The following is a 14,228-nucleotide window of genomic DNA, read 5'->3' as shown; positions in this document are numbered from 1 at the left end:
AATGTAAAAGCACGCCCACTAATAACACTTGGTACTGCGACAGCGATAGCCTCGGGCACGGAAATTGCTTTTCGCCAGCACTCTGTGAATCCCCAAAAATTATCCCCCTAATCCCTTAGGGGATGCACGTATACGCCTCGGGCGTATAAATGATTCAATCTGAACTGTTATAAATTGTAAATTGTAAAATTATTTGTCGCGCGATGGGGCCTTTTGAGCCCGGCCCGCATTTGCGTGATAAACGCTTGCGTTAGTTTTTTGTTTTTCGTAATAATGCAATTGCATTTTAATTATAATTACTTTGTGACACGTCATAAATCATTATGTAGTTAAATGCATTTTTTAAAGTAATATGATAATTTATAATATTTTTAGGTACCTACATTGCATAGCATTGTTAGACTCTTTGGCAACACATATTTATTACGAACACTAATAACTACTATTTAACAATCAATAAACCTGTAGATCCTTACTTAGCTTTTATTTTTAATCAATCACTCTTCAAACAAAAAACACGGATAAATGTGCCCAAAACTCACTACCTCCATAAAACAGGGTAATATAAAACAGAGGTGTCACATTTAACACCTGATGTCTCCCCGGCGGCAATCAAAGGCGTACGTGGACAGCTGCAGCGGTCAGCAGAGATTATCTGGAAACGTGCCTACTTCATGTTACTCTGTGTCATTTGTTTCACATCGAAGTTTATGATAGTTTCAGTTACTATTATAATAGTTCTGTAACTAATAAATCGTAGGTCAAAAAATAAAGTAAATCGATTTAAATGTTTCTTGTAACTTGATATGTAAGTATGTAATGAAATTATCAGGGAAGGTGTTAATTCATTTTAGTTTCTACCTTCAAAAAGGACATTTTTTTCATAAAAAATGAAGAAGATCTTAAGTAAATAGGTACCTAATATGAGTAAAAGTGTACACATAAATATGCATTTGGACGTTCAAACTAACAGTCAAAGCAAATATTTAAAGTTTTTATTAAGAAAACTTAGCAATAAAAGCGACTTCGTGCCATACTTCACATTGGAAGGATCAGTGGTATCAGTAGCGAGCAAACTCCGACTTTATTCTGTTAATACCATGTTTGTTTATAAACTTAATACGAAATCTTTCCCTTGAAAGTTACTCTGTGAGTAATGAAATATTCCCAAACTAGCAGAGCTTTTAAATAATTTTAAAAATACGCGGTATTCTCGGGTCTGTATTTTTCATTGATGTTCCAATCCTATTGCATTTAGCATGGTGTTCGAAAAATGAGATATCCAACACTAATGTAAATTTGTGTGCATGTATATTGTATATGTACAAGTATAGGTACAAGTTACAAACTTTTCGTTGTAACGTTCTTTGCTTTAGTGGTAGAAAAATATTTATTGAAGTTATACTTCTTTTGGCGCGATGGAGAAAAATGATGAGAGTGAATTTTTACGATGCGCGCGCACACCGACACCTAAATTTAACAGCATGAAGTTAGTTCTAGGTGGTATGAAAATTATTGAGAGCTATGTTCAAGTTGTATATTCTAGTATTTTTTCTTGTTCTTTGCACGAGATACTAGCATGTCCTAACAAAATTATGTAGGAAAAATGTAAACTAAAAAAGTCATCAAACAGTTACTGTTACTTCAAGTGAAACGAAGAAAAAGACAAGAGGGTGGAGCAAAGCCTAAGTACATTATGTAATCTATGGTAAAGTATAGCCTTATTGTAATTTCATGGTCTGAAGCCCTCGTTGAATGGTATAATGTCTTTTTTATGACATCAGTGAACATTTCTGTGAATGTATGTTATTAACTAATGATTGAGTGGTCTTTTGCTGTTATTTGAGTAAATTAAAGAGTTGAAATATACTGCAAGTGACCAGATGTGTTACGAAAAGAACAAAGAATAATTCTTTTATCCAAACGATTGTCGTGCAAACAATCTTACCAGTTGCTATCTTGAGGCTCCTACTTATTACGTATTATAAAGGCAATTTCATTGCAATTATATTTTGTGTAGAAACAAAAAACTAAGCATAGCATTATAAGCAATCATATTTATTTGTTGTCAAAATCAACGTTTAACATTTTGTTTTCGTAGTAATGCTTCTTAAGCTAAAAAAGAAAAAAAGGCTTAAAAGACTGGAAATAATATTATTACCATCAGAAAATAAGCTTCCAGCTATCTCCTTCCAAAATAATTCTCAGTAATCATGCTCAGTGGCGTGAAAGAAAGACAGTTTATTTCGCTCGAATGTAACTTGTAATTTATTATTTTGAAAGAACATTACATTCTAGTATACAATTATTACAACCTTTAATAAATATTTCTATCATAACACGTAATCAAGCCAAAGGCCTCAATTTGCCAACTACCATTTCTTGTTTCAATATAAGCAGCGTGCCCACAATATCGTCCCCAGTCGTCCCTAATTGCTTATTAGATGCGGTTAAGTCACATATTTGCTGTCTTTATTAAATGTATTATTGAGACACGGGTTTTCGTGTCACTATATGAAGTGAGTATGTTTAATATGGTGAAATAGAGCATAGTATAGGTTAAGCTGTCTCAGCTGTCTGTTTTTACGTGATTTATCTATTGCTTATCTTCTTTTTCTCTTATTTTTCATTGGAAATGTTCACTCCTCTGAAGTTCATCACGTAAAATAAACAGACACTGCACAGAAGATAATCATAAGTAAGAAGTTCGTTAAATTTTAGCTCTCTCATAGAGAACGTCATGAGCTGTTATAATTAAAAAAACTCAATATTTTTATCTTATCTCGATACTAAATATGTAACATCATAGGTATTTATTTAGTTACTACGACCAACAACACAATTTTATGTTATTTCTTTGAAACGCATCAGTCAACGTACTCGTAAGACAAGAAAGGACTCCGCCACACCAGTCCTAATACTCGGTTATTACGATAATATCATAATTTAACCCCAATTTGCGCTAACGATATAAAATTCCCCACAACGTCAGAAATGATAGATGGCCATAAGATATATTCCGGTCATCAGCTGAGACCTATTTATGCACTTATTGTAAGCGTAAAGCGGTCATAATTCATAATGTGCCGCCAAGTTACGAGCGGAAGCGATTTTTCTTGTTAGTAACAGTGGCCACTGAAGCTCTTCATTTTTCATCTTCATCTCCCATGCGTGATGTTTTCTGAAAATGAAATCATATTTATTGGCCCTTTCACAAAATATATTGTTCGGATCAGTAGGTTTTACTGTCCTCTATAGACTGTTATTTAATCTCTTGTAAAATACTTTGTACAAGGATCAGCAAGTTCATGAATATTATAGTACCACCTCACACCATGATGCAATCTCGCATGTCCAGATATTTCAATTAGAAATTACGACAAACCTTATAGAGCTATGATAAAAATACAACTATAATTATTACTTCCTATAATTGACCGCCTACTTGGTTCAGTGCCCCCTGGATTCTACGCATGAGCGTAGAATCGAGGGGTCCTGGGTTCGATTCCCGGCGGAGACGAAGAAAAAAAATGTATTGGTCTGGCAGGACACAGAAGGCTGATCACTTACTTGTCCCTAAAGAAAATCGATCAGTGAAACAGATGTATGAATAATGCATCTGCAAAAATACAAGGATATCATAACTTGTACCACACTACGGAGATGAGTCTGAAGCTCATTAGGGCGGGGATAATCAATCATAGAGAATTAACGCGCCAAAAAGTTGCACACGTAATGCTCACTATTGTAGACCTTTGTACGAGTAATGGGGTTATAATATGTAAATAGCTTCTTATTGGAGGAGGTTTATTGGTTTTGTTTTCTTGTGCATGAAACTATTATTTCTAGAAGCTATAAAAAATAACATGAACATATCAGAATATCGAGTACAGTGCAAGTTCATAAAAACAATAACTTAGGTATAGAAAAGTAAATAAAATTAATTAAATATTAATTTATAGTTTTCTAAGGAACATGGAGATTGCACTAACATCTTTAAAACTTTCAGAATAATTAATAAAATAAAATCATATTCATCACATGTACAATATATTTTGAGTTGTAACAAACATTTAAATTTGTGCTTTATTTGTATTTAATGAAATTTGTTTCATTATTCCTCTCACTTTTTCAACACACATAATACTTCTGAGATAGATTCAAGTACACTATCAGTGTTTTAAAGCTGACATTTAAAGCCCAGAAACAAGCCAACAGTCAGTTTTAGATCCTCAAAACTCAACATAAAGCTCAAACAAACACGCTAATGACAGGCAAGTTGGTAGCCGGGTAAATAGCACACGCTTAGGAGTGCAGGTATTCAAGCAAACAGTTCGTGAGCACACTATCTTGCTTCCGAGGCAATGGTTGTCAAACTTTTGGGAATACATATTTTAGTTATTTTGTCGGCCATGTATTTTAAGAGTAAAAATCGTACTAACTATATTAAATAATAAATAATTTTGCTTTCACCAATACATATTACAAAGCTGCATACTGAATATTTTTTGTTATGTTGTATATTTTTTTATTTATGTGATAGCTATGGCCACAATCTCGCCTGATGGTAAGCTGAGATGTGGCCAAAGATGGAGCGCGCTTCCCTAGAATGTACCTACCTGTTCACTATCCTCTTGAAGACCTCCAAATTGTACTCATCGGGGATCAGGAATCGGGATTCAGGAAGCATGATAATTCATTTATGGAGGAGGACTCGCTGTTGAAGCTTAGCAAGAATGAAAAAATTACCATAGCATGATCAAGACGTCATCTCTTAATGTACTATTAGTTATTTTTCCTTAAATAAATGCAGTTGGCTAAATATTGAGAAGCGTAGAATCAAACACAGGGAGGATGCGATACAAGCAGGCGACGGACGTCTCCCATTAGCGTATTGTGACATAGACGATAAGGATGTATCTGTACTGAAATTATATTATTTGTATATGAAAATACAGATTGGATTTTAATTTAATAGGAAATAAGGAACAATATCGGTCCAGCCGTTTCGCAAAAGAAGAACAGACAGACACAATAAAGGGTTGAAACACGTAAAAGTGAAAAGTGCAAATAAGAAATGACTTCACTTTCGTATTATTACGATAAAATGTAGCCTATATGCTATTGTAGATACTGCATTATCCTCAAAAAACAATCGATTAGTACCTACTTATTAAAAAAAATTGCAAGTACCTAACACTTCATCTTTATTTCTTGTAAAAGAGACTATTATTTTATTAAAACCATCCATTAGTACCTACTTATAAAAAAAAATTGCAAGCAACACTTAATTATTTTTACTTCCTGAAAAATAATATTAAACAATAATTATTTTAACAAAAAACTGCTAACGATATGCAAGCGTTAGTTACAAATTAAAAAGCAATGTCTCAGTAAATAATGAAACCCGGTAGATTACGTTGAGCTGTATTATTCTTATCTTCAACAGCTATTTCAAAGTTTGCATCGTAAGCTGGATCTTCAAACGTGTTATTGTGCCAACTTTTCTTAGGATGTAGCCACAAATTAGAAGCAATCGAATTGTTTGGAACTTTATTTATAGCCTTTATAGGAAAATATTATTAAATGTAAGTAAAACATATTACTTATTTCTATATTATGACGCTTCAAAACTTAGTACTCTTGAATAGATCAAATTGAAATTCAGTAGTAAGGTAAAAGCACCTAATACGGAGGTATTTCGCAACATTTGAAAGTAAGTATCAAAAATAAGCATTTGTAAGTCTTTCTAAAGGTGCCAAACCACTTTATCGTTAAAAGTAGAGCTTAAATTTTGTATTGCTGTTGAGTCTATGTTTATTTTCATGATATTTCTTATTTTAAAAAAATATTTAAATAGTCAGGTCGATTTTCCCTAATACGGAGGTATGATTTTGGTCAGAGCCTAATACTGCGGTAGGCGGCTCCTAATACGGAGGGTCAGAAATTATATTCATTGAAGTTCCGTACAAATAATATTTGTTAAATAATAGGAATGTGTTAGTAAAGTAAATTGTAAGTTTTTTATTCATTGACCATTGGTTTGATTACGTTGATTCACTTTTAATGTGTTTCATTTATGCTTTTAGTTTTATCGAAAAAAAAAAACACGCATATCAAATAAGAATCCACAAAAAAAGACACAAAACTTCTTATTTATTTACGCAACCCTAAATCTGGTAATTTTAAGTTCTATGAATAGGGCCGTAATAGGAGATCATATAACCTAATACAGAGTTACCTGGAAATATCTACCACCGTAATAGGAAAACTACTCGTGTTTTTAATAATCCTAATTCTGACCCATCAAAAATTCGATAAACAAGGGAATGTAAATGCTTAATCAAATGATAACAAGTTATACAAAATAAATGATTTGTGATACATTAAAATACACCTTCCTATTTTTACCCCTTCTAAGAAACAAACATTTTGTACTCAACTGTTTTCATATTTAACTGGATTTCTAATTATGAACACATACCGCAGAATATGGTTTCTAATTTATCAGATTAATAATTATTTCAACTAATCTCGCAATTAATTCAATAAGTAAATAAAATGAAAGTTATAAACAATTAAACATGCCCAGTATTTTTCCTATTTCGGAGTTATGCCACCGTATTAGGATTAATCTATAAAGTTTGTATCGTATTACGGCGGTATTTTATTTCTTATTTTTTGGGTAGAAAATGACTTACAAATATGAAACAAGCTATTTAAATAGTGAGTGTTATAGTAGGAAAATGCAATAAACAATACATATACAAACTTGAACGGCTTATTAATACGAAAAACTTAGTTTATAAATATTAGTGTACTTACTTTTGTTGTTTTGCGTTTGTATGGAAACACCTCTCATGTCGATGCCGTTACACAGATTGATTGATCTTGTTGTGTTGTCTATGTGCTATACTTGCAAACGTTAGTTAAGTCATGGAGTAATAAATTTGGAATAAATAGTTTTCGTTTTGGTGTACTTAAAATTAATAAAACAGGAATAAAACTCGAAAATAGAAATACCACCGTATTAGGAAGCGATTTTGACTACCGCCGTATTAGGAGCCTTTACCTTAAGTATGATTTTTGCAATTTAATGTTGATGTAAGAATTATATAATTTTGGATAAGGGTTTGGATTATCTAGTAACTAAATCCAGAATATCATATTCTGTACGTATATTGTACGAAAATAAAGTTGCATTTTATTTTTGATTTACAGATATGTTTACAAACTAAAGAACTGCTAAGCAACTAATATTTAAAAAGTAGATTTAAAGTTCTTATAACTGCCTTTATCTTGTACAAAAGGTAACACATTCTAACAATTATACAGTGTGAACAAGCGCTTTGCAGATTAACACTTTACCATGAGATTTATGGTGCTTATCCTAAGTTTTGTTGAGATACCAAACTGTGATACTAAGAACAATATCTTACTTGTTTTTATACTCTTTTGCCATTTTTTAATGTTAGATTATCTCAATATCTTAGCAGACATCGCGTTGACTTGCGCGTGACTTAATTTACGCCTTTCTTTACAAAATAAAAATATAAGTACTTCTTTAGATTTTTGGGATACCTAGATACCTACAAGCTTCCTACAAGACAGTGATATCTATAAAATTATTGTGTAATTTAAGTATCAAATTTTACCATTAGAGTATTATTTTTCACCGTAATTATATTGACACGGCATTGAAAATACGCTCTTATACCTACGATATTTAGATATTTTAAAATTATTGTATCTATGCTGCGCTAAGAATAAAACTCACGTCATTGCAGAAAAAATTGAGATTTTTATTTTAGATTATGTATTTAAAATAATTGATAGTAAAGCCTTCACGAGTTTTACAATAGATAAATATTTCGAACAGATTAAAAAAACCTCATAAGGTGTGTTTTTAAGCTTACGGTATAATAATAGTAATTTAAACATTAATTTTATAAATAGAACAATAATAGGAAGTAAAAGTAAGTTTAAGCTTTTCTTTCTCATTTCTTTGAAAATTTTTTGATGATAAAATAATAATATAAAAATATTTCTGGAAATTGATTATCCTCTTAAAATAAGCGAACCTTTAACTTAAAACAAACATTCACAGATTCCTTTACATATTTTTCTAAATACACATTTCATTTATACACAAAGTTAAATATGTTTCCACTATACCTGTCGATCTAAAGAGGTTAAAACTCCATAGATTTAGGCACTCACTGCGATAGTCCATTAAGCCCTTCTCATTACATAATTGCTGTGTCAGCATGAGGAGTGCAAGTAAAATATCAACGTCATTACATCCAATCCACGGACAGTAGCCGCGTGACATGGCGGCGCGTTTGATTTTATAGGGCTGCCTATTCTGTAAACTTTTAATGAATTTAATACACTCTTCTTTTAATGAATTTAATATAAATTATTTATTTAATATTTCATAGCATGCTACATTGTGCGCACACGACATTAGTAACGAACCAAAAAGCTAATCCTCTTTTATTATAAGTACCTAATACACAGACAATTATGTAACTGCTAACTATTAATTCTTACTTAAAATACAGATTATAATATTTGTCTATAACAAGTAACAACAAAAGTAAACCTAAAAAATATATTTTATGATACTTATTACAATTAATATTTCCAGCTTAAGTGACCTATAGGCTATAATATACTTATAGATTAATTATATATTTATACTTATCCCTTTTTTTTATTAGCTTAAAATGATTGTGCTGTGGCAACCCTACCTTCACGTCGGCGTCGATTACCTACCGCCAGCGAGTAACCTGCGTGAAACAAGCCGCACGTCGCGAAGCTCTAAACTAAAAATTTATAATTTTCTCCTATTTATACCTATGATATATAAAAGAGCTAGATACGTTACCCGCTCTCTATTTTGGCAAGAAAAAACTCAGGTAAGTGCCGGAGTTTCACTTAGTCACGCACCATTCAGCGTCGTGGCTGGACGTTCTTTTTGTATTTTAATCGGCAGTTGTTATTACGAAGTACATGAGTGAGACATGTATTATGTCTCGTGCGTGAGAGTGAAAGAGAGAACAACTGTATTGGTGATAATGCGTTAGTAAGTAGGTATTAATTAATTACGCTGTTTTTTAGTGCAATGATGTTGGCGTATGCCGCGTCTACTAGTATAATAGGTCATTGATTTATACGGTATACCATAGAGGTATTATTATTTTGAAAGCCTACATTATGATGAAACAATTTAAGTACAAAATTCTTCTACACATATTGAACAAATAAATTTTAATTTTCACTTCAAAAAATATAACTGAAAAATATTTTTATCGAAAAAAAATATAGTATGGTTAAATTACCACGATTAGTTTAAAACATATTGTACATCTAGAATTACAGAGCAATATTTAAAGGCGCCACCATTCATATTTTTCTGACAAAAGTAAATAATGCCTATTCAAACATTCGAAACAATGGGAAATAACAATAAAATCATTACGATAATTTGTTCTTACTTATTTAAAATTGCGATGACTGGTGCGTTTAACCCGTGTAAACAATGAGTGGTCATTTTAACCCTCCTTCAGTGTTGGTGGTCCAAAGTTAACCCTCAACTAGGTACCTGGTAGGATTATGCAATATTACACTGTGTCTGTATACCTATTAATATTATTTCTTACATTGTAGGTATATTTAGGCCATATATTAGTGAAATCTAATTTAAAAAACGAGGTTATTATAAATTTTCATTGCATAAAACTTCGATCGTCGATATTAGTAATTAGGTAGGTATTCATGTTATTAATTATTATCAACTCTTTATTTTATAAACTAGACATACCTACCTACCTAATTTAAAAATACTGTTTTAAGTTATAGCTGTTTATTTGTTCTTTACATTACCTATTATTTACATTCAAGTTAAAATAAAATAAAAAACGAATTGTTTTTATTCGTCTGCTTACATTTAATAAATCAAGCCGCTCTCGACTATAAAAAAGACCAAGGGACAATTAAAACAGTCGTTATTTTTCCATTCTCTTTTATAACTCATAAAGTCTTCAACACGAGATAAATACAAATTCATATTTCATATCAACAACGAAGGAACAATCAAATACGTAAAAACTTCAACAGCATCAAACGAAATGACGCTAAAACTAAATGATTGCCGCGCCGTTTATCCTCAGCTATTCAATTTCCCGGGCGATGCATCTCTGTCGTCGCATCGCCTTTGACCGCGCTGCATATTTTATAATATAATCCCTTCATCAAAACGGAAAGCGTTCTAGTAATTTTTCCCGCGCGCGAGCGAGACACATAACAAACGGGGTGTCAAAGCGCGGTGGGGATAAGACGGCAAAGCTCCCGCAAAGTACACAACGCAAAAATGGCGAAGCGACGAGTGACAACGTGTCAGCGAGGGGGCCGGGGGCGCGACAGCCAGGTTTAGTCTGCCGTCAACCGTCGAACGAGGAACGTGTACCGTGCCCGTGATTGTGTTGTGTGTGATGTGATATTGGATCGTGAAGTGTCAATAAGTGATTTTAAACTGGAGAAGGATAATTTACTGTGGAGCAACATGCTCACGTCCAGCAATCAGTATTTAAGGCCTGATTACCTGTCGCCTTTGCCAACGACGGTTAGTTTCTAACTTTTTTTAAATTAAATTTATAACATTAAACATATGGAGTTAAAAAATAAGGAAGGAATATAGATTTATTCAAATTGCAATTGTATCTATTTATTATGAATCATGCAACAGGTTATTGTAAGAATATCTATAAAAACATCGTTTCCAAAAAGATAAAAAGCTTATAAATTGCGATTAAGTAATTAACGAGGCAATTAAAACGTCTCAAGGTAACAAAATTGTTAACAAAGTATAAATAAATGTAAATTGCCAAAGATTTATCACGGTGATTAACGTTTTATATTTGCTGTAATCTTTTATTTATTTGTTTAAAACACTTCATTCTTATTATTATAATAATCGTGATAGAGACGTAAAAAAACTTCATGTCCGAATAATTTAAAGTCATTAATTCGATTTCGTTCTAAACAAAGAAATATTAATTTTGAACAAACAAGACATTCAATTTAGAATGATTGATGATGGCGCGACGAGAGCTTCTAAAAAAATTAATAACGCTCCGAATAAAACAAATTAAACGTCATACGGTGAATGCTTTTTCAGAAAGATGATTTATAGTGAATAACCGAATAAAAACAAACAGGTCTTTAAAATAACAAACCATTAACGATAATGATAAAAACCTTTTTGATTGATATCAACTGATGTAAAATGTACAAAATGTGTGTAAACCCTAGTCAAAATAAAAAACAGCCAAATCTATGTTACAAGATATTTCTGATTTTATTTGAATAAATAACAACAATAGTTATGTCATCTACGAAATAATGGGAGTATATTTAAAAGATTTTATTGATGCAATTTTCGTTCTATATAAACCAACGAATGTTATGAACATAAATGTAAAAATAATTATAATTAAAAATTCAATTTCAGTAAATTTTCTTTTTTTTTTAATAATAGGTTTCGGATCTTGCAGATTTGAATATTATATGAATTAATAACGCACTTCATATCAACATCTTACTTTTGGTTTTTAATTTTTTTTATTATATTCTGAATCGTCCTTTACAAAATATGCTATACAAATTTAATTAAAAATATTAGCTCTAAAGTTAAGCTAGATTGATAAAAATAATAACATAACATTGCACACTTAAATATTAAAACATGAAGTTAAAACCTCCGCCTTTTATCTTATATTGCATTTTTAAAATCATTCATCACTACCTGGAACAAAAGTTCAGAAATGTAAAACAATATTCCGGCGAAATTTCCTCTCGAGCTAACGCTTTGCCATGATAAGAGACGTGACAGCTCGGCAAGTTCAGGCGTGCCGCAAATTCAGCGGCACAAATTGGCCTTTTCACTGCGAGATTACATCATGCGGGAGCCGAGTGAAATGTCAAGCGGGGCCGACGGCTGCCAGACGCGCGGATAATGGCGCGTCGACCGCGTGATTGCACTCCCTCCCCCTTGCGCCCCGGGCGCCCGCAATTCCCTTTGTGCTGTCACTCGCAAACCGCTGTTTCATTTCATTCCTTCTTTGTTGCAGCTCGACGCGAAAAAGAGCCCGCTGGCACTCCTGGCGCAAACGTGCAGCGCTATTGGCGCTGATACACCGAACCCCAAACTCATTTCAGCCGCTGAAAAGGCTAGCAAGAAGTACGACGACAAACCGACGCATGTAGACAACAAACCCAGTTTCAAGCCTTACGAATCGTGCCTGACGAGAGAAAAGACTCGAACACCTGAGGACAGGGCATCAGTTAATACTCAGTCGAAGACTCCTTCCTCAAAGGGGAGTGCTTCTACTACCCCAGTGCAAGCGCGCTGTAGCAGCAACCAAAGTTCATCATCGCTACGGACCTCACCACCTACGCATCGGAAAACGCCTTCAGAAAAATCAGATGAAAGATCCAGTCCCATTTCATCACCTGCCCAAGTGAAATCAAATTCTGATTCTTCGAATACTGCGTCCAAGTTACCGTACTCAAATAGTCTACCGTCCAGTACAGAAACCAAAGAACCTACGAGCTTCAAACCAAGCGTACCTGTTTCATCATCTGCTTTTCTAGGAGGATTGCCGCCTTCCGGTTTCCCTCTACCTATGGATTTAATGACAAGCAGTCTTATGGCTGCTCAGCACCAAGCCTTGAAAAATGGATTGAATCCGTACCTGGCGTATGCTAGAATGAAAGCGCCCGGTAGTGATTTAGGTATTTGCAGAGATCCCTATTGCACTGGATGTTCTTTAAGTTCACATTTGCTTAAATCTGCCGTGTGCCCCGCTGGCTGTGCGCAGTGTGATCACGCTAAAACTCCTTTTTCACTACCTTCTGGTCACCCAGCAGCGGCCGCGTATGCTCACGCGCAATTAGCAGCTTTAGCAGCGGCATCGCAGCTACCTTTTGTATGCAGTTGGATGGCTGGAGATTCGGCGTATTGTGGAAAACGATTTGCAACATCAGAAGAACTTTTGCAACATTTAAGATCTCACACGGCCAGCGGTGATTCAAGTCCGAGTTTATCAATGTTGAGTGCCACACATCCGCTACTACAAAGGACATATCCAACGCCTCCGTTGTCGCCTCTGACGCCAAGGTTCCACCCCTACAGCAAACCGTCGCACCTGATGTCGTCACCGCCTCTGCCTTTCCCTTTGCCGCCGCACCCGTCGCTGGCGGCGTACTTCCCCTCGTATCCTCTATTTGGACCGAGGCCGTTGCATCCTTGAGGACCGTCGGCGCTCCACGCTAATAAAAAGGGGGGCGCCGAACATTAACGCCCAAGCCAAACGAACATTTGAAACTGAGGACAGTGTAGATATCGGATAGGGTTCTGCAGTTTCTAGTCGGCTCATATCATCGACGGACATGGCCCCGAGGGGCGCGCCAGCTGTGATCTCTAACTTGTAATTCGTGATGTTATTGTGCACTGATAACGCTCGCATCGCTTTGTCCCGCGAGCGCGGTTTATTTTATAGTTAGACTAACGAAATTTTTATGTACCAAATCTATAGTTTGTAATTTAAATAGTTTTTTTAATTTAATTTGTTATGTACAAGTAGAGAGGATTGTTACATGTGTTTGTATTTTAATGTCCACCTTTGAGAAATATTTTCACATACTATGCTTTCGAATAAATTAAGAAGTCTTACATCGTTAAATGTTACCGCAACACAATGCTGTCTTATTTCAAATAGCGATTTTAAACTCCGATATAATCTAAATAGCGTCGAACACATTTAAATTCAAATTTACATTTTAATGTAATTTAAAGTGGTTCTATTTTTTGTTTCGGATAATCTTGAAAAGATTAAAGTCGTAAATGTTCTTTGTAAAGCAAAAACGGTAAACATTATTGCCTGCACTAGATTGTTTAAGTGATATTGTAAGCATTGGTATCTGTTGACATAAAAATTTGTTGTTATAAAGGTCATAAAATGGATGAAATATACGTAAATATTTAATTTCGAATGTCGGTTTTTATTTCTCCCACAATCACATAAACATAAAATTAAGAGCACTTTATATGAAAACCGCCTTCCTGAATTGAAGATAAAGTAAAGTGTTTTAATAAAATGATTTTATTGAACTCAAAATAAAGATCAATATTGTATTCGAATATATTTTATGAACTTCTGTTG

The 14,228-nt window shown here is 33.7% G+C and overlaps 1 protein-coding gene across 1 annotated transcript; it reads left to right on the top strand.

The window, feature by feature from the left end:
* The first annotated feature begins 10,416 nt into the window (after positions 1-10,416).
* LOC123693261 (zinc finger protein Elbow) lies at positions 10,417-14,058 on the top strand. The gene is made up of 2 exons (XM_045638266.1): positions 10,417-10,627; positions 12,135-14,058. Exons 1-2 carry the CDS (start codon positions 10,568-10,570, stop codon positions 13,314-13,316), a joined length of 1,242 nt encoding a protein of 413 aa, XP_045494222.1. The 5' UTR covers positions 10,417-10,567; the 3' UTR covers positions 13,317-14,058.
* The last annotated feature ends 170 nt before the right edge of the window (positions 14,059-14,228 follow it).

This window comes from Colias croceus, chromosome 7, assembly GCF_905220415.1.
Source record: "Colias croceus chromosome 7, ilColCroc2.1".
NCBI classification, from domain to species: domain Eukaryota; kingdom Metazoa; phylum Arthropoda; class Insecta; order Lepidoptera; family Pieridae; genus Colias; species Colias croceus.
Note: the sequence above shows the minus strand (reverse complement) of the source record. Positions and strands in the feature narration are given on the sequence as shown.